Source organism: Oncorhynchus kisutch, linkage group LG8, assembly GCF_002021735.2.
Source record: "Oncorhynchus kisutch isolate 150728-3 linkage group LG8, Okis_V2, whole genome shotgun sequence".
NCBI lineage: Eukaryota > Metazoa > Chordata > Actinopteri > Salmoniformes > Salmonidae > Oncorhynchus > Oncorhynchus kisutch.
Genome location: NC_034181.2, coordinates 39,937,618 through 39,958,649, shown reverse-complemented (window position 1 = coordinate 39,958,649; position 21,032 = coordinate 39,937,618). Strand labels below are relative to the sequence as shown.

Genomic DNA, 21,032 nt, shown 5'->3' with positions numbered 1-21,032 from the left:
CTTTGTGTATATTATGCTTCCTTGTGTTTGCCCTTAGGCTATCCTGCCTTTTCTATGGGTTTCTGAGTGTGTACGGGTCTCTAAACAGCTGCTGGGTATTTGTAAAGTAGCACAGACCGTGCAAGCTGAGTTAAAAGCTCTCAGGAGAGTGAGACGGTGTGTACTATGTGAGAGAAGAATGGGGTGGGTGGAGGGGGAAAGAGAGTGGATACTGCACCCGTGTTGCCTCACACCCTTCTCCGACATGATCAGAGCTTTTGAAGATGAAACAAGGGATCAGTGTGTGTGTGTGTGTGTGGTGTTGCGCCAGACTTTGATCTCAGCCCTGGGTGTGTTTAGAAATCTGTTTACGCCTCATTAAATATGCATTACCTGCCTCATTACAGCTGTATCCCCACCACAGCCAATGGAGCCAGCTCCCCTCTGTCTCACACAAGGTGTGTGTGAGAATCTGTGATTTCTAACCAGTATTTTTCACTCTTTAGTGGACATGAGAATGACTGATAGTCAGTGATTATTACATGTTTGATATGTTTTTGTCATCTGTTTTGTACACCCCCCCCCCCCCCCCCCCTTCAGACTTGAAGATGTTGCATCCCAGTCTTGGAACCAGCGAGCCAGCGAGGGGGTTCCTCACCAGTGGACAGCGAGCCAGGACCAATCCAACGACAGTTCCACCCAGTATGGATACGGACACACTGACCACCACACTGAACAGACTGAAGACCATGCCTCCTACCAAACCCGTGACTGTGCTGAAGAGGCGAGAGATGATCTCCTCAGCCAACACTATGAGGCTAAAGGACATACTACTAATTCCTACTACTACCATACTGAAGGCAATGGCCAAGGCCGGTCTGATGACTGTAGCCATTATGACAGTGAAGGCCAGGCCCAGTGGGAGGCTGAAGGTCAAGACCACTCCAGGACTCCTGAAGAGCCATATGACCTCACGGGCAACGCTAAGTATCTTCTTGAAGACCATACCTGTTATGAGACTGAAGAGCAGACCCATTTTGTTCCTGATGACTATTCCCACGTTCTACTCTCCAGGTAAGTTATTTACTTGCCTCCTCCTAGATCTGTTTGTTCCGTCTTGGTTGGCATGAAAATGACCATAGGAGTACAAACATATCTAGGACCAGGTTCTTACAATTCCAAAATTTGAACAGATCTGTGTTCAAATATTATGTTGTCTTTTGAGAATCTCTCAAGTATTCAGTATCTAATTCATCATTTTATTGACTAAGATTATTGACTAGATTAGAATAGACTGGAGACATTGAGCTGCCGTATTGTGTATTACCACAGGAGTGCAGTACAGGTCCATACTGAACCTATAGGACAACAGTGTGATAGTGTGTGGTTGGAGTCCTGAGTCAAGGTGTATGTTTGGGACTGTGATGGCAGTGATGGGGTAAAAAAAATGTATTTGCACACATTTACATATCGGGATATAATTTTTTACGATATATCGCATTGTTTTGAAAATATACCAATATTATTTTTACGCTAGTTGGCTGTACCTGCACCAAAACTCCAGTATTCATTCCATAGCTTGTTCTCCATTTTCTTTTTAAAAAGGGAGCCAATTTGTTTTCAGGACTTTTATTTCCATGACTGATTAAAACTGGTTTTCTCATGCTATCTTGTCCCTTTGCAGCAGACTTATGGTGAGCAATATGTTTGGAACATTGAATCGCAATAAAATCACGGTATCAAATTGCAATACATATAGAATCATGAGAATCGCAGTACGTATCGTATCGGCACCTAAGTATCGCGAGGTCCCTGGCAATTCCCCCTACTGTGTTTACATGTATGTGTTTTTGAGACTGTGTCAGCGCCCCCAAATTGACATGTTGGTGTTTTATTGGTTTTCCATGATGCAGGATCAGTAATAGATCAGTTTAATCTATTTGATTCCCATTGCATAATGTGTGTGTGTGTGTGTGTGTGTGTGTGTTGTGAGTGATAGAAGCAGCTCACTGTTTAGTGTAGCCCAGGGCATCATATTTGAATATCCAGACTGGTTATTCCAGAATTATTACTCAAAAATGATTACTTACTCATAACCTCACAATTGAAATGTAGAATTTCCATTGCTTTTTAGTATAGAATGTGGCTTAATCTGTGTCCAGGAAACCAGCCCTATGTGTGTTTATTCAGATCCGTTTGTCTTGATCCACACATGCTTTTAATTGAATTATATTGCATAAGGACCTCCAAGCATTTCTATTTCCTTAAAACATTTTGGGGGGGTTATTTGCATCTCAAGGTTTCACTGTGGAACCAGCTTGCCAAAGTATTCAACTGCATGTGTGTGTACTTCACTCAAACACTCTCTCTCTCTCTCTCTCACTCACTCACTCACACACAAATTCCTCTGTGGGATGGGCCACTTATTAGGAAGTCCTGAACTCTGTTGCTTGGCAACTGTCCCATTAATGTGGATGCGCTCCCAAGCAATGGAGTTGGCTCCATTCCAATCTATGCTCCAGAATGGGCTACATGTCATTTCCTACTACAGAGTATTTATTATATCTACACACTTTGCATCTACACATGCCAATTCCAATATGCTATGTGTAAAATGTAGCCTACATTCTATGTTCAGATGTACACTCCCTTGAATAGGCAGTGTTTCCAATGGAGAGCAGTTTCAGTGAGAGGAACTTTAGGTTGCTCTGTTATGAAGTGTTTACTCTGTTTTTTGGTGTGTGTGTGTCTGTGTGTGTTTTTTTCTCTGCCCCAGTTGCATTCCCACTGGGCACAGATGTAAATTTAACGTGTATTCAACGTTGATTCAACCGGTGTGTGCCCAGTGGGTTGTGGATGTTTGTCTTGCCTTGTCACCCCTCTTTGTAATTGTAATGACTCCTCCCCTCTTTGGTTACCGGGGGATAAATATGACCCCTCCCCCTATTTGTGTGTGAGTTGAATAATTGTGATTGAGTTCTGTTTGCTGTACTGTTTATGAGAAAGGGTGGAAACTAACTTCTAAATACATCCAATGTATTTTTGACAATTAAGTTTTCGTAGTGACAATCTTGTTTTTTAACTGGGGTTTTTTGGAGGCCGACATGGAGTCTAATTTTAGAACGAGTAGTGGACAAATGTAACTAAACATAGCTTAATATATTTTATACTTAATTTGTGTTGATTTTGACATGCTCTACACTCTGCGATAGCTGATCAGCTCTCATTAAGATTCAGAGGGAGGTCACATGACTCCAATATGGCGAATGAGGGACCGAGCCTCTTATGCTGAAAGAGAAAGAAAATAATCAGAACAGCCAGAAAGAGAAGCAAAGTGTGAAATATATTTTTTTTTAAACAACAAGAGTTGGGGAAGAGAGAGAAAAGTGTGTGGCATCCCAGTTGACAGGAGAGCAGCACCGAGATCACCTGGTTGTCTGGGAAGAGGTGAGTTTGTAGAGCATCTTTGTTGGAGAGAATGGCACCACCACCAACAACAACTCTCTTTAGATTAGAAGCAATTGGTTAGTTGTTAGTATATTTTCGTCCCATTGTTGGGAAAGCTGGGTGTGTTGGAAAGTGTGTGCATGCGTGAGTGCGTGTGAGTCTTTGTCTAACTCCCCATTGTTAATGGGAGTTATGCTAATCAGGGTCTGGGGGTGCGGCTTGGAGGCAAATAAAAATAGGTTGTATTGTCCCTGGTCCACATGCATTTAGTGATGCTTCGTGGTCAAGTATTCACAAACAAATTATTAGAAGTGTATGTTCATCTATTGAATTGTGTCAAACTCATTTTCTTGAATGTTTTTTTTTTTTAATTCCTCAATTGAGAAGAGACCATGGTTGTTTTAGTCATGACTGGATGCTTGTGTATGTTTGGGGTAGGCCTGCTTCAGACGATCCTGGGATGATGGCCTCAAATAAAGACCACACAGATGGGTTGGAAAACAGACCAGGTGATGCACACGCATGCACGCCCTTTTTCGACACACACAAGAAAAAAAAAGTGCATCTGTGCAGAGTCACGGTTGTCATTGATCTGTGGGTCGAAATACTTTCTCTTGACCAATGGAGCGAGTGGGACATGGGTTATCTATGCTACAACAAACGCCACTAGTATCCTGCTACCAATTTGTGGTATATAGATTTACACTCAAATAAGAGGTCATATCTCATCTCCTAGTCATTGTAGTGTATCACTGTCTCTAAAGATATTGCTATCTCTTCTCTCCACTAATGCTATTTATTTTAATGATGTCAATTGGGCTTGTATCACCGTTTAATGATCATGAATTCAAGAACTTATGAGGAAATATTAATTTGCATACAGAGAGTCATATCCCTAACACATTGTGAACATTTTCCTTAGATCCCCCTTCCTCTCTGGAGCTGAATGGGGCCAGTATCCCACCCAGGAAGAAGCTGGTGGCCCCGCCCATGAACGTGTCTCTGGACCGCAGCGAGGGATCCCTCCTCTCTGACGACGCCTTGGATACGGGCGACGATCTGGACATCAACGTGGACGAGCTGGACACACCTGACGAGGCCGACTCCCTGGAGTTCAACGGAATAGGTGAGACACACACACACATGCATATACACACACGCACGAGCTCATTGTACACACACATGATACAGACAGAGAGACTTCAACAACCACGGGCTCTACTCAAAGGAGGAATCAAAACGTGTTCAAGAAAATGTGTTGGACATAATTCAATATGTGAAAAGACACTTTCAGTCATTTGTTTGTAAATAAAAACAAAACAATAGAGAAAGACTCACATACACTCACCCATACATGTCAAGCAAGGTGTGTTTGCATTTTGTTTTTATGAGGACTCTTCTAGCTGTATTCTTATGCTTCATCATGATGTGTGCGAGTTAGGCCATTAGCTATAGAATGATTTCACCAACAGGTGACCCCCAGGGGTCCAATCAGGAAGCAGACAGGGAGCCTAGCGAGGCTATCCCAGAATACAGTGCAGAGGAGGAGCGACAGGACGCCAAACTGTGGAGGACAGTCGTCATCGGGGAGCAGGAGCACCGCATCGACATGAAGTGTATTGAGTCTTACCAAAGAGTCATCTCTCATGGAGGTACACACACACACACACACACTCACTCCAAGTCGTATTGAAGTCAGTCAATTGAGGAAATAAACAGAAATGCCATTGAAAATTGCATCCATGGCCTCCCTAGTGGCGCAGTGGTCTAAGGCTGTGCCACTAGAGATCCTGGGTCCAGGCTCTGTCACAGTCGGCCGTGACCGGGAGACCCACAATTGGCCCAGTGTCGTCCGGGTTAGGGGAGGGTTTGGTCGGCAGGGATGTCCTTGTCCCATCATGCACTAGCGACTCCTGTGGCGGGCCGGGTGCAGTGCACGCTGACACTGTAGCCAGGTGTACGGTGTTTCCTCCGACACATTGGTGCATCTGGCTTCCGGGTTAAATGGGCATTGTGTCAAGAAGCAGTGCGGCTTGGTTGGGTTGTGATTCGGAGGACGCACGGCTCTCGACCTTCACCTCTCCCGAGTCCGTACGGGAGTTGCAGCGATGAGACAAGACTGTAACTACCAATTGGGGAAAACTGGGGAGTGAAATTTTTAAATGGCATCCATTTTCAATGATTTCCCAATTTCCCAAAGCTATTAAGTTTTTGAATGTTTGCATTTTTTATTCAAATCACTTCCTGAATTGAGTGACTTCAATTTGAATTGACCCCAACCCTGACACACAGACACACCTTTGCATTGAATCTCCTGTGATTATTCAGTAGACACCTCTTGATGAGCCCCCCGTCTCCTCCTTCTCCTCAGGTTACTATGGTGACCTGAATGCCATCATCGTGTTTGCAGCGTGCTTCCTACCGGACAGTAACTGTGATGATTATCATTACGTCATGGAGAACCTCTTCCTGTAAGTGCTATTGATTGTGATCAAGTCAGTAGATCCATAAGCATAGCATGTATCATGCATGTATTGTATCATCATGTATCAAAACTCACTCAACAGTATTGTGTGTGTTCAGGTATGTGATCAGCACTCTGGAGCTCATGGTTGCTGAAGACTACATGATTGTGTATCTGAATGGAGCCACACCCCGCAGGAGGATGCCTGGAATAGGTTGGATGAAGAAGTGCTACCATATGATTGACAGGAGGTAACAAGTCACACACACACACACACTATCCTTCTTGGGACCAAAGTCCTATTTTCCCTAATCCTAACCTTAAAGAAGTTTACCTAAAATCCAGAAACTCCCAAGTAATTCCATACATTGAAACTACTGCTGCGTTAGCCCTCTCCCACTTCCTGTCCCTGTAGTGCTGTTCTGAAACAGCTGCAAATACGGGTCACGTGACTTGTGACGTTGCTGGATGCAGGCCTCACTATGCTCCGGTTGCCAGTGCATCCATGATTCAGAAATCTGGGAAGTTTGGACAAATTCATTGTTTAACTGAAAATTTACGTCCGAAAGAGCTATTTTTGGTGAAAGTACTATCAGTTTGGAGTTAGGAAATGTGTACTTTTCCACCTAAAACATTTGCGATTATTTGATATAATTATTTTATGTAGCCAACTGCCACAGCAGTGGAGATGGGTAACAACTGTGCGTGTGCGCAGATGCACGTTTTATTCGGAGGACAAGTGAAGACAGCATTACACATTAGTTATACAAAGTAAGCAACAACTTACAAATACTGTATGTCTGACGATGAAATACTTGCGATGAAGAAAACTACTGGCGTGCCGATGTCGTCGAACCGTATTTATTTGAGAATTCAGAAGAAGAATTTTGACAAATTAAGCTTCAGATGGTCGCCGCCATCTAGCCACCAAAGCCGCAACAGTTGTTTCATTGTATGGAATCACTAAGGAGTTTCTGGATTTTGGGTAAATCCCCGAAACCTAACCCGAATCCAGAATTCTAACCCTAAACCTAACACCGAAAAATAGCCTTTTTTCCTTGTGGGGATTGGCAAAATGTATCCATGTTTTACTATCCTTGTGAGGACTTCTGGTCCCCAAAAGGATAGTAAAACCAAAAATACACACACACACACACACACATGCATACAGTACATAGAGACTCATTGCTTCAATTCTCACTAACTCTTGTTTTCTTTTGTTTTCATGTCTCTTGTCAGGCTCAGGAAGAATCTGAAATCCTTTATCATTGTCCATCCGTCTTGGTTTATCCGAACAGTGTTGGGAATCATCAGACCCTTCATAAGGTGGAGATACCCATGCTTTCTCACACATTTATTTGTCTTTTATTTGACCAGGGAGTCATACTAAGACAAATGTCTCTTTTACAGAAAAGCCCTGAATTTATGGAAATTTAGCAAAATACAAAACATCGAATATGAAATGCAAACAGAAACAAAACACATTCATCAGTAATAAGGTCCTCAATTAGGAATCTGAATGGCCATAGAGGCACAGACATCTAATTTAAGAGCATTTTGAAGATTGTTCCACAAATACAGTGCAAAAAAATGAAAGCTGATTTACATAACTCTGTAGAGACCGAAGGAATTCCCAGAGTTAACCATCCCTGAGACCGGGTGTGGTATTATACAGTGGGGAGAACAAGTATTTGATACACTGCCGATTTTGCAGGTTTTCCTACTTACAAAGCATGTAGAGGTCTGTAATTTTTATCATAATTGTAATTTTTATCATAATCCAGAAAATCACATTGTATGATTTGTAAGTAATTAATTTGCATTTTTTTGCATGACATAAGTATTTGATCACCTAAGGATTTCTCTGTACTTTGCTCCGTTCATCTTTCCCTCGATCCTGACTAGTCTCCCAGTCCCTGCCGCTGAAAAACATCCCCACAGCATGATGCTGCCACCACCATGCTTCACTGTAGGGATGGTGCCAGGTTTTCTCCAGACGTTATGCATGGCATTCAGGCCAAAGAGTTCTATCTTGGTTTCATCAGACCAGAGAATCTTGTTTCTCATAGTCAGAGAGTCCTTTAGGTGCCTTTTGGCAAACTCCAAGCAGGCTGTCATGTGCCTTTTACTGAGGAGTGGCTTATATTAGATGGCTTATATTAGAGGTGGAAAGCAGACGTTTTACGTGTCCCCAAACTATTGTGATTTCTTTGTTTGTTTATTTGCGTTGTTTGTAACTAGCTTTTTTTAACTGATTTTGTACATAATGTTGCCTCTACCGTCTCTTATGACCAAAAATAACTTCTAGACATCAGGACTGCGATTACTCACCAGACTGGCAGTATCCTTTTTTCCTTTAACGAGTCTGAGAAGCCCGACGCGAACGATATACTACTTTCTGGGGAACAGACCCAGATCCATGCAATTTGCGTGAAGAGGAGGCGGAGAAAAAGGGGCCAAAGGGTGGGTTGCCTTCTGAGAATTCGTAGGCGATCAAATACACCCCCACTTCCCTCCATTCTACTAGCAAACGTGTAATCTTTGGAGAATAAAATCAATGAGCTATGCGGAAGGTTAAACTACCAACGGGACATTAAAAACAGTAACATCTTATGCTTCAAGGAGTCGTGGCTGAATGACGACACTATCAACGTACAGCTGGCTGGTTACACGCTATACCGGCAGGATAGGACAGAGGCTCCTGGTAAGACAAGGGGGCAGCGGACTATGTATTTTTGTAAATAACAGCTGGTGCACGATATCTAAGGAAGTCTCAAGCTATTGCTCGCCTGAGGTAGAGTATCTCATGATAAGCTGTAGACCACACTACCTAGAGTTTTCATCTGTATTTTTTGTAGCTGTTTACATACCACCACAGTCAGAGGCTGGCACTAAGACAGCATTGAATGAGCTGTATTCCGCCATAAGCAAACAAGAAAACACTCACCCAGAGGTGGCGCTCCTAGTAGCCGGGGACTTTAATGCAGGGAAACTTATCAAATTTTCCAAATTTCTATCAGGATGTTAAATGTGCAACCAGAGGGAAAAAACTTTGGACCAAATATACTCCACACAGAAACACATACAAAGCTCTCCCTCGCCAAACATTTGGCAAATCTGACCATAATTCTATCCTACTGATTCCTGTTTACAAGCAAAAATTAAAGCAGGAAGCACCAGTGACTAGATCAATAAAAAAGTGGTCAAATGAAGCAGATGCTAAGCTACAGGACTGTTTTGCTAGCACAGACTGGAATATGTTCCGGAATTCCTCTGATGGCATTGAGGAGTACACCACATCAGTCATTGGCTTCATCAATAAGTGCATTGTTGACGTCGTCCCCACAGTGACTGTATGTACATACCCCAACCAGAAGCCATGGATTACAGGCAGCATTCGCACTGAGCTAAAGGCTAGAGCTGCCGCTTTCAAGGAGTGAGATTCTAACCTGGAAGCTTATAAAAAATCCCGTTATGCCCTGTGATGAATCATCAAACAGGCAAAGCGTCAATACAGGACTAAGATCGAATCATACTACACCGGCTCTGACACTTGTCAGATGTGGCCGGGCTTGCAAACCATTACAGACTACAAAGGGAAGCACAGCTGAGAGCTGCCTAGTGATACAAGCCTACCAGACAGGCTAAACTGCTTCTATGCTCGCTTAGAGGCTAATTGCACTGAAACATGCATGAGAGCACCAGCTGTTCCGGACGACTGTGTGATCACGCTCTCCGCAGCCGATGTGAGTAAGACCTTTAATTAAACAGGTCAACATTCACAAGGCCGCAGGGACATACGGATTACCAGGACAGGTACTGCGAGCATGCGCTGACCAACTGGCAAGTGTCTTCACTGACATTTACAACCTCTCTCTGTCCGAGTCTGTAATACCAACATGTTTTAAGCAGACCACCATAGTGCCTGTGCCCAAGAACACTAAAGTAACCTGCCTAAATGACTACTGACCCGTAGCATTCACATCTGTAACCATGAAGTGCTTTGAAAGGCTGGTCATGGCTCATATCAACACCATTATCCCAGAAACACTAGACCAGCTCCAATTTGCATACCACCCCAACAGATCCACAGATGATGCAATCTCTATTGCACTCCACTCTGCCCTTTCCCACCTGGACAAAAGTAACACCTATGTGAGAATGCTATTCATTGTCTACAGCTCAGCGTTAAACACCATAGTGCCCTCAATGCTCATCAATAAGGACTCTGGGACTAAACACCTCCTTCTGCAACTGGATCCTGGACTTCCTGACGGGCTGCACCTAGGTGGTAAGGGTAGGTAACAACACATTTGCCACGCTGATCCTCAACACAGGGGCCCCTCAGGGGTGCATGGTCAGTCCCGACCTGTACTCCCTTTTCACTCATGACTGCACGGCCAGGCATGACTCCAACACCATCATTAAGTTTGCAGACGACACAACAGTGGTAGGCCTGATCACCGACAACGACGTGACAGCCTATAGGGAGGAGGTCAGAGACCTGGTCGTGTGGTGCCAGGACAACAACCTCTCCCTCAATGTGATCAAGACAAAGGAGATAATTGTGGACTACATGAAAAAGAGTACCGAGCACGCCCACATTCTCATTGACGGGGCTGCAGTGGAGCAAGTTGAGAGCTTCAAGTTCCTTGGTGTCCACATCACCAACAAACTAACATGGTCCAAGCACACCTAGACAGTCGTGAAGAGCGCATGACAAAACCTATTCCCCCTCAGGAAACTGAAAATATTTGGCATTGGTCCTCAGATCCTCAAAAGGTTCTACAGCTGCACCATCGAGAGCATCCTGACTGGTTGCATCACTGCTTGGTATGGGAACTGCTCGGCCTCCGACCGCAAGGCACTACAGAGGGTAGTGCGAACAGCCCAGTATAACACTGGGGCCAAGCTTCCTGCCATCCAGGACCTCTATACCAGGTGGTGTCAGAGGAAGCCCCTAAAAATTGTCAAAGACTCCAGCCACCATAGTCATAGACTGTTCTCTCTGCTACCGCACTGCAAGCGGTACCGGAGAGCCAAGTCTAGGTCCAAGCGGCTTCTAAACAGCTTCTACTCCCAAGCCATGAGACTCCTGAACATCTAATCAAATGGCTACCCAGACTATTTTCATTGCCCCCCCCTCCCCCTCTTTACACCACTGCCACTCTCTGTTGTTGTCATCTATGCATAGTCACTTCAATAATTCTACCTACATGTACATACTACCTCAACTAACTGGTGCCCCCCCCCCCCCCCCCCGCACATTGACTCTGTACCGGTTCCCCCCTGTATGTAGTCTTTCTATTGTTGTTTTACTGCTAGTCTTTAATTACTTGTTACTTTTATCTCTTATTCTTGTCCGTATTTTTGAAACTGCATTGTTGGTGGGGGGTTCATAAGTAAGCATTTCACTGTAAGGTATTGTTGTAAGGTACCTGTTGTATTTGGCGCATGTAACTAATAAGATTTGATTTGTCTGGCCACTTTTCCATAAAGCCCTGATTGGTGGAGTGCTGCAGAGATGTTTGTCCTTATGGAAGGTTCTCCCATCTCCACAGAGGAACTCTGGAGCCCTGTCAGAGTGACCATTGGGTTCTTGGTCACCTCCCTGACCAAGGCCCTTCTGCCAACGATTGCTTAGTTTGGCCGGGCGGCCAGCTCTAGGAAGAGTCTTGGTGGTTCCAAACTTCTTCCATTTAAGAATGATATAGGCCACTGTGTTCTTGGGGACCTTCAATGCTGCAGAAATGTTTTGGTACCCTTCCCCAGATCTCCAATCAAGCTGTAGAAACCTCTCAAGGGTGGTCATTTGGAAACAGGATGCACCTGAGCTCAATTTCGAGTCCCCATAGCAAAGGGTCTGAATTCTTGTAAATAAAGTATTCTGTTTTTTGTCTAAAAAACTGTTTTCGCTTTGTCATTTTGTGTAGATTGATGAGAAGAAAAAAACATTGAATCCATTTTAGAATAAGGCTGTAACGTAACAACATGTGGAAGTCAAGGGGTCTGAATACTTTCCAAATGCACTGTATAACAAGTAATAATGCATTTGATCAACCTGTCAGCTTTAAGTTAAGTGTTCTATCATGCCTTTGTTTTTGCCCCCCCCCCCCCCCCCCCCCCCCCCCCCCCATTCTCTGCCACCTCTCCACCTTTCTCACAACTTCTCTCTCTGTCTCGCTCTGTCTCTCTCTGTCTCTCTCTGCAGTTCTAAGTTCAGCAGTAAGATAAAGTATGTGAACAGCCTGGCGGAGCTACGACAGCTAATTCCAATGGAGTATGTGCACATCCCTGAGAGCATTATCAAGTGAGTGAGTGTGAAGATATTGTGAGCATGAAGATAAAGTAACAACTCACACACACACACACATGGAACGAGAGTGGAATGGAGTTCCACCACTTTAGTTTTGGAAACGGTATGATCAGACGACTAGATTTCTGTAAAAAGTATCTTACAAAGTAGCCAATTTGGGGGTTAAACTTTACAGCACTTGACACATTGCATGTGCATAAGATCACACTGACTTTCTGTAATATAACATTTAAAAAAGTGACAATGTTTAGATCCACACAGGTACAAAACATTGTCTCTGTTAAAAGGTGGTATGAGGAGCATAATAGTGTGGTGTGGGCCTTTTTGGGGGGAACCATAAAATGACTGTAAAATGTTGCACTACTGGCTGTTATTGAGGGGGATAGACTGAGGGGACATTCATTCCAGATCATGGATAGCCAACTCCGGCCCATGCCAGGGGACAGATGCTGATTTTAAAGGAAAATAACTAAATCCAGCATGACATCGTCTTCCAATTTGCTTATCCCTGTTTTAGATCAACTTGCCATGTTGTCATTGTAACTAAGAATTTGTCCTTAAAGGAATATTTCAGTATTTTGGCAATGAAGCACATTATCTAATTTCCCAGAGTCATATGGACTGGTGGATACCACTTTTATACTTCTGTGCCCAGTTTGAAGGAAGTTGCTAACTAGTATATACCATAGACCTCCAGTCATTGCGCTAACACTAGTTAGTACTGGCTCACAAAGCTACCTCTAACTTCCTTCATGCTGGAAGCAGAGACATACAAATGGTATCCATCAGTTCATCTGACTCTGAGGAAGCATCCCTTTACACTCAAATGGTTAAATAAAGCTTCATTAAAAATAGTCAGACCGATGGAAGGAAATGATTGGCTGAGAGCAACAAGAATGCATGTGTAGACTACAAAGGCCTTTGGATGATTTCTCATTGACGTGTAGAGAGTCAAAGGAGACCTGCTGTATCCTCTGTCACCTGGACACTGTGTCATTGGAGACATGTGAAAGACAGAATAGAGCTGAGACATAATAACCCTGTGGATGTTCCTGTGCTGAGTTGAGGGAAACCGAGCCATAGTGATTGGTTGGGAGGGAGGATGAATCCTCTGTTGTGTCCACTCACTAACTGTACCCCTCCTGCCTTTCTCTACTCCCATCTAAGGTACGAAGAGGAGAGGGGTATACAGACATTTGCATGTATGAGGTAAACTCAAAAGGTCTGCCTGTGTTGGTTGAGTTCCCTTACCCCCCCCGTGTATTTTCAGACTGGCCCTACCTCCTGGCACTAACACCCCTCCCCCCTACGCCCAGGCTGATTTAATCCGATGACCTCACCCACAGTCTGTGTGATATGTAAGAATGTGTCCTGTCCTGTGATTGGTTGTTTCTGATCTCTGCATGAGGTATTTTTTTCCTCTATTTGATGATCAACTTGTTTGACCTCTTCTGGACTCCTTCACCCATAATCCACCCCAGCTGACCGTAGACCCCTGCCTACAGTTCGGTGCGTTGAAAAGTTAGGTCGCAGCACAGTGTTGTCGCAAAGCGTGGGTAACTGCTTTCTAAGTGTGAGAACACGTGGGTAACTGTTTTCTAAGTGTGGGAACATGTTAGGTTTTAATATCCCAATGTGAATTCAATAAATACTCAACAATGTTTTAAGATGAATTAATTTAATGCAACTTTTATCAAACTTACTCGACAAACATGCAATTGTACTTGCTGCCACAAGGAACTCGCCTTCATCCCGGCACAGGTGCCAAAAAACTTTTCAGCGGGCACAACTGTATTTTTTTTGCATTCTCTGTTCCCTTCCTAACCCTCTTAAAACCCCTTATAGCCCAGGATGAGCTGAACTAGCTGCATGCGTACTGACAGTGCGCTTTACCCCTTGGTGTGTTTCTCATCCTTTACTAACCATTAACCCTTAACCCTTAACCTTTGACACTGATCAATACAGGACGAAGAATTTCTGTTGTATGTATCATACATTAACAGTAAATGTATTTAGGTCTAAGCCTTTTTCCATCTAAGGTTAGAGCACTAATATAGTATCCCCTCAGCCAGCTCACGAGACTTGAGCCCTAATGTCAATGTTATCTAACACTAAAGGCTCAACTGGAACAAGGAACAAGCTACAAGCTAAATCATTTGCATGTGAGGAATTCCTTGAAGGCATAGTCTCTGACTCTCTCACACGGATCCCCTTGAAGCTCCCTCTTATAACCAATGACGACATATCCCTCTTGACATTTCTAAATCTTTCTTCATAGAGTAACATTCTCACACTTTCACAAAACACTATGCCCATACTATAGTCATTTACCAGACACTCTTATCCAGAGCGACTTACAGGAGCAATTATGGTAAAGTGCCTTGCTCAAGGGCACATCAACAGATGTTTAACCTTAGTCGGCTCGGGTAACCTCTCGGTAACCTCTTGGTTACTGGCACACTACAGTTAACCGCTAGGCTACCTGCCGCCTAGTCTAATGAAGATACTCTCTCTCCCCCCCCCCCCTCTCTCTCTTTCTCACAGAGTGGATAAGAGAGTGAATTCCGGTGTTTGATTATTCCTTGGTGCCTGCTATCCGTTTGGCCCTTGACGTATGACCCTGCGGTTTAGAGTAGATCACATTGTCCTGCCTTCACACACCTGTGGTGACGAGAAGGGGCTATTCTACCATGTATGATTCCTTATTAGTCTGTCCCCACAAGAAAGAGGCACAGAGGCAAGAACCCAGAAGGTCCCCAAGTTATGATTTCTTCGCAGGCAGTGTTCAACACAACATATAACGCATAAACTGTAACTTTTGGCAGCGAGTAAGCATGAGTATTTAAAAGGGGAACTGACATATATTTTGGGAAGTAATGGGGATTGAGAGTTTTTGAAAGAAATTGGATTTCATTTAAAGAAACATGCTTTCGAAATGTAATAAATTGTTTAAAACCTGTCAATCTGTCAATCACTAAGTTATTTCTAATGACATACAGTTGGGGGCAAAAAAAACATTTTATTTTTCTAAATGATTTTGCTGCAGCAACGATACAACTTTAATTTGACAAACTCTCTCAGGGTGACGCCAAGCAGCAAGTTTCTTAACTATCATCTGTCAATGAAATATATTTAAGAAAACTATCAATACCAACACCCTATTTACAAATCACATTGTGAATTACTTTCCTTGTTAAATAAACGATCAGAATATGAAGGTAAGACAGGAAATCACCAGGAAATGTAAAAGTTTGATAGAACCTCCTGGGTTATTTATCCAAAAGAAAACATATCTAGGATGACATTAAGAAGGATAAGACAGAGATGGCACCATAAAAGTTTTGATTTGGTTCCCAATGCAGATGTACTTCCTGATGACTTGAGATTCATGACATCACTGTCGTATCCTTCTTTATCTCATTCTAACTTTGTATCACATTTCAGAGGATACAAATGATTTTCTTTTGTGTATTTCTGCCAGTCTAAGATACTCCTCCAGAGATCTGATAGCAATGGGGTCCGTGTCTGTGTCTTTGTCCTGCTCTGTTCCTTGAATTTTTTTTTTTTCAACAACCTGCTGCAACCTCTTCCAGCAGACCTTCTTACCTCTAGCCATGGACTCTGACAGCATGATGTTTCCCCTAGCCAGTGCCTGCAGGCTGTGCACAATCTCCTGGTTGGTCTTGATGGGGAAGTCCTGGCCACAGAGGTTGAATAAATACTTCCAGTGTGGGCTATCCCTGTACAGATCACCAGTACAATGGATGTCAGCGTGGACTCAACTCCAGTTTGGGTACACCACACTTTAACGGATGGCTGGCCAAAGAAACTGTGTCAAAGCAGGACGTGATAGCTATGACAGAAGCAAGAGCGGACGCTTTGGCCTTCTTGTCGACGTGGACGCAGTACATGTTTTGGGGGGCGAACAGTCTCTCGAAGTTCACCTTGTGTTGGACGACCAGCGAGAAGTCCAAAGGGAAGTGCTCCTCCTCAAGATTTACGGGGATCTCCAGGTACCCCTGGTCAGCTCCAGGTACAGTGGTGTTTGTCCGGGAACTGCATGCTGTTGAGGAAGCTGCGTGTAATTGACAGGACCTTGGCATGTTCGATGTCCATCATGTCTCCTTGCAGGGTGGCGATGCAGTCACTGTCGTCCTGCGGAATGTGGTTACCAATGGATACCAGCATCGCACTGAGCAGCAACTTTGAGAGTCTCCTCAGTCTCCTCAATGCCATCTAAGAAGGGGCAATGTAATGACGATTTTTACCGGGTGGTTTTTAATATCACTATTGCAGGCTATCCAGTGAAGTTACCTTAATTAACATGTCTTTATTCAGTGTGAGTGTCAAACGACATCAGTTCTCCAAGTTGATATTCTGGGATGTCATTGTGGTTTAAGCTGTAAATGTGGCATGCCACTATTCTGCCTGAGTTTATAATCCCAGTCCCGCTGAGTGCCAAAGAACTATGGAAAAATAGAGAAAGAACACTTGAGCACTTCCTAATTTACATTTGTAGTCATGAAGATGTACACAAATTAGTTATAGGCAGGCCAATCATCATAACCCTTTAACTGTCTCTTCTTGAAAAATATGTTTCATTTAAATTCCTATTACTAACAACTCAAGAATTTACAATATTTTGGAAATTACAGAGCTCTACCAGGCGGTTGAAAAGTCAAGAGGAGGGCCTCCCGGGTGGCGCAGTGGTTAAGGGAGCTGTACTGCAGCGCCAGCTGTGCCACCAAATCCTTCTCTCATCGCGCACCAGCGTCTCCTGTGGCGGCCGGGCGCAGTGCGCGCTAACCAAGGTTGCCAGGTGCACGGTGTTTCCACTGACACATTGGTGCTGCTGACTTCCGGGTTGGATGGCGCTGTGTTAAGAAGCAGTGCGGCTTGGTTGGGTTGTGTATCGGAGGACGCATGACTTTCAACCTTCGTCTCTCCCGAGCCCGTACAGGAGTTGTAGCGATGAGACAAGATAGTAGCTACTAAACAATTGGATACCACTAAATTGGGGAGAAAAAGGGGTAAAATAAAAAAGTCAAGAGGGTCATACCAGCAATGGCATGTTATAATGACAATTTGCATAGCATTTTTACTCATTTCAACAATAGTGCATGAATTAGTTTAGGTCTGCTTCAATGGCTTTTGTAACTCTTGCTAAATGGGGATGGGGTGTCAAAGTTGAACAAATTATGGTAATTGTTTGTCCAAACATGAATATTTAAATACATTGAAATGAATGTTTCCAGGCGGTGTGTAGTACAACATAACCCAAAATAGTTTTCTAAAATTTCAAATGATCCATGTTCCGACTACCTTTTGACACAATATTATGACAAAATCATTTTTTTAAATAACCATTATAGGCATTACTTTATTGGCGATCTTTTGTCTGAATATCAATTAATAGATCCCAAGTGGCATTTATGATGCATTGTTGTGTGCTGTCAACAATGCAATCACATGTCACCAAAATAATAATAATAAATTTAAAATAATACTTATATTAACATATAACTGCCTGGTTGAAGACATTTTTACAAAATTATTGCTTTTTAGCCTTTAAACATTTTACTTTACTACCACTCCCACCTACTCTTCAAGGTCTCTGCTAACAAGAATTGTGCAATATTTATCCATGACCAAGTGAATTCCTGCCTTTTATCCCATATCTCCTTAGGTGACTGGTTTTGAGTTTTCTTACTGCTCTCTGAGTGGGCATAAGAGAGCCATAACACTGAACTGCAGCGACCCAAAAGGATACAAATTATGTAAATTGATGCAGGAGGCCTGGGGAAGATGAACCAATCAAGTTTAAGTGTATTTCTTTTGTTCATATTAATTTCTAAATTCACTGTCAAAACGTGTTTAAAGGGATAATCTTTATTTTGTTCTGCTGTGAACTAAACACATACAGTACCTAACTACGTCTAAAGGTATGGTTGCAAGTTCTGTTAACTAGTTGTGCACAAAGTATTTCACAACATATTCAACAATGAAGCAATTTGTCAAATATAATATACTTTATTTTTTACGATTACACAAATTAGAAATGACAGTTGCGGTCAAATAGATTGGCACCCTTGTATGATTCAGTATTTCTTCTAAAATAACTTGGTGTTCACATACAGAAAACTGTTGAGCGTGAAAAACCCAGAAGCATTAGAGTTCTTGACACAAACCGGTGCGCCTGGCACCTACTACCATACCCCGTTCGAAGGCACTTAAATATTTTGTGTTGTTGCCCATTCACTCTCTGAACGATACACAATCCATGACAGTTGACTCAAGGCTTAAAAATCCTTCCTTAACCGGTCTCCTCCCCTTCATCGACACAGATTGAAGTGGATTTAACAAGTGACATCATTAAGAGATCATAGCTTTCACCTGAGCCCTGTTTCAGAAAGCAGGTTTAACAAACTCTGAGTTGAAACCTTAACTCTGGGATGACTAACTCTGAGCTGTCAAACTCAGAGTTTTCGGGTTTCAGAACAGGTGATAACAATTAGTTCAATCAACTCTGAGTTAAATTAATCCTGAGTAAAGCGTGTGGATGAGGAGATAAAACGTCCTCATCAATGGAACGCAGATAGCATGATTCTTCATGGCAACAGAATAAAAAAAGGGCTCAAACCTCTTACTTCGCCCCAGTGGCGTTAGAAATATTAATGAGAGTATGCAGAATATGAGTATATATTTAAGAAAAAAGCAATACAGTACTAGCAGCAAAATAATGTGAGCTGGAATTGCAGGAAATTGCTGACCTAGTCAATGTGTGAGTATAACTGAAAATATGTTTTCTGAAGTGTTATACACAAATTTTGAGTGTGTGTGTTTATTTACGCAGGTGCAACCCAACAGGCACAAAATGTACTTGGCAGCAACTGAAGATTAAAATATACTTCAACAGAAGGTATAATTTAATTACAAGCAATTGTGATGTTTAGCCTAGCTTACCTAATTAAACAGCATTCAGTGGCTACATTCAACATGTGATATTTAAGTAGTTAGTGAAATTTTCTAAACCAAGAAGTTACTTTTTCAACAATCCCAATGCTGCCAGTATTTAATATTGTCTATTTGAAAGTAACACCTAAATGCCTTTATACATACAAGTATCCAAATTTGTGTTTACTGGACATGTTTAAATTTGACCTCCATTGATAGCCAATAGGAAAAAGGCAGAGGGCTGAAAAACAGGTGGGGGGTCCACCACTCAGAGGCTGAAGAGAGGTCGCCCACTGGGGGCCATATTGCTGAAGGCATCTCGGGAGGAAGCTCATCTGACCCAACTTTTTCAGATTCTTAGTTGTCCTTCAGACATCACAATCTATTTTAAGGTGACTCAGTCATATATTTGAAGAATTGTGACGTGGCCTGCACACTGTTGTAAAAACAAAATTCAAATTAGGTGGGGCACTTTTCTGGGTAAAGTTCTAATCTTCATCAGTTACTGATGGTGTAATCTGTCTGGAGCCTTCTGTCATAACAGACCTCCATGCAGTTGTAAGTACTCTTAATAGTCCACAGATTTTTCATAATGGGTTAGAGTAGAACACAAATTGTTATTTTTCATTACAGGAGGATGATGAAGACAGCTTGTCAGCGGCCACAGAGAGGGAAGATACAGAGAGGCCTATTGAGGTTCACACCTTAAATAACATTTAACAGTTGATGATAGTGTTGTACCATAATAAAAACGTGCACCTTTTTCTCTAACAGAGCAATGCTGGAAATTACAGTGAGGAAGAGGGTCCATCTACCTCGACAGCACAACTTACCTAAGATGTTCAGCTTTGGCCCATGACTTACAATGATACTAAGTAGACCTGGCACTGTGAAATTCAATGGCATTTGTTTTCCTATATCTCCCTGTGAAAAAGGTGTACTTAAAGAAACAAATTGAAAAATGTCATTTAGAAATTGACCACAAGGCTGCAGATGCTAAAAATAGAACTGCTGGGACATTAAAGGTGGGTGAGGTACCCACAGGTGGATGACTTTACTTATATGAACAACATCAAAAATATGAACTACTGCATTTGTACTGGCAGGAAAAAAAGAATACTTCATAATAAGAAAGGCATATTGTCTTTGACACTGCGGAGGTGATGGGTCAATCAGAAATGGTAGCATGTTGTCTCTTCCATCTCGTGCATCAGCAGGGTGGTCAGGCTCATTCACTGGTTGAGTATGACATTGTTCTGCTCCAATTGTGGCAATGTTGTGGAGAATCACACATTCCACAATAATGTCAAATGCTCATTCTGGGGTGGCCCTGAGCCTATAAAGGCACTGGAACCGGGCCTTGAGCATCCCAATGGTCATCTCTACCCTGGCTCGTGTCCTGCAGTGAGCCAAGTTCTAAAGATGCTGTGGGCTGGGCTCAGGGTAAGGGGTCAGCAAATAAGGCTGGCAGGGGTACTCAAAGCTTTATACTAAATTAATTGTTGCTTTGACTGATATCTGCAATTATGTGGAATTCTTTGAGTCTTGTGGGTCTGTGACTTGGACACCACAAAAGTGTACAGTGAATGTTTCAGCGCAAGAGACATTTCTGACAGCCCGACAGACTGTTGCCTTGGAAATATGCTCAGCGTCACCGATGTTATATAAGAAAACTCCCATTGGCAAAAAGAAAAAGTACAACACAAAGAATTTGTGTAAATAGAAATAGGCCTATGCCAGTGATAGGAAACCCTGTTCCTGGAGAGCCACAGGGACTGCAGGATTTTGCTTTAATGGACCAAGACCAGGTGTGTTGAGTTTAGTCAATCATTGAATTGACCACCTGAGCTAATTGATCAGTTCAGTGACTAA

General features: G+C 42.8%; 1 protein-coding gene and 1 long non-coding RNA gene across 7 annotated transcripts in view; both read left to right on the top strand.

The window, feature by feature from the left end:
- The window catches only part of LOC109895679 (protein prune homolog 2), a 49,445-nt gene extending 34,276 nt beyond the window's left edge, over nt 1-15,169 (top strand). The window contains exons 9-19 of one of the 5 annotated variants that reach the window (XM_031830336.1): nt 387-437; nt 580-1,053; nt 3,865-3,935; nt 4,349-4,552; nt 4,899-5,078; nt 5,798-5,897; nt 6,010-6,141; nt 7,130-7,216; nt 12,102-12,200; nt 13,374-13,415; nt 14,751-15,165. In XM_031830336.1, coding sequence (XP_031686196.1) covers nt 387-437; nt 580-1,053; nt 3,865-3,935; nt 4,349-4,552; nt 4,899-5,078; nt 5,798-5,897; nt 6,010-6,141; nt 7,130-7,216; nt 12,102-12,200; nt 13,374-13,415; nt 14,751-14,781 — 1,471 coding nt within the window. In that variant the 3' untranslated portion in view covers nt 14,782-15,165. Of the gene's footprint in view, nt 1-386; nt 438-579; nt 1,054-1,559; nt 3,427-3,864; nt 3,936-4,348; nt 4,553-4,898; nt 5,079-5,797; nt 5,898-6,009; nt 6,142-7,129; nt 7,217-12,101; nt 12,201-13,373; nt 13,416-14,750 lie in introns of those variants that run through there. The other 4 variants (XM_020488532.2, XM_020489574.2, XM_031830337.1 and 1 more) reach the window with 4 other exon arrangements.
- Nucleotides 15,170-18,746: 3,577 nt separating this feature from the next.
- On the top strand, nt 18,747-20,975 carry LOC109895066 (uncharacterized). Of its 2 annotated transcripts, XR_004210820.1 has the most exons (5): nt 18,747-18,987; nt 19,060-19,125; nt 19,380-19,552; nt 19,794-19,856; nt 19,935-20,975. It is a non-coding gene; the product is annotated as an uncharacterized LOC109895066 (long non-coding RNA). The 2 variants fall into 2 exon arrangements; XR_002255935.2 differs by lacking the exon at nt 19,380-19,552 and having other exon boundaries at nt 18,749-18,987.
- The last annotated feature ends 57 nt before the right edge of the window (nt 20,976-21,032 follow it).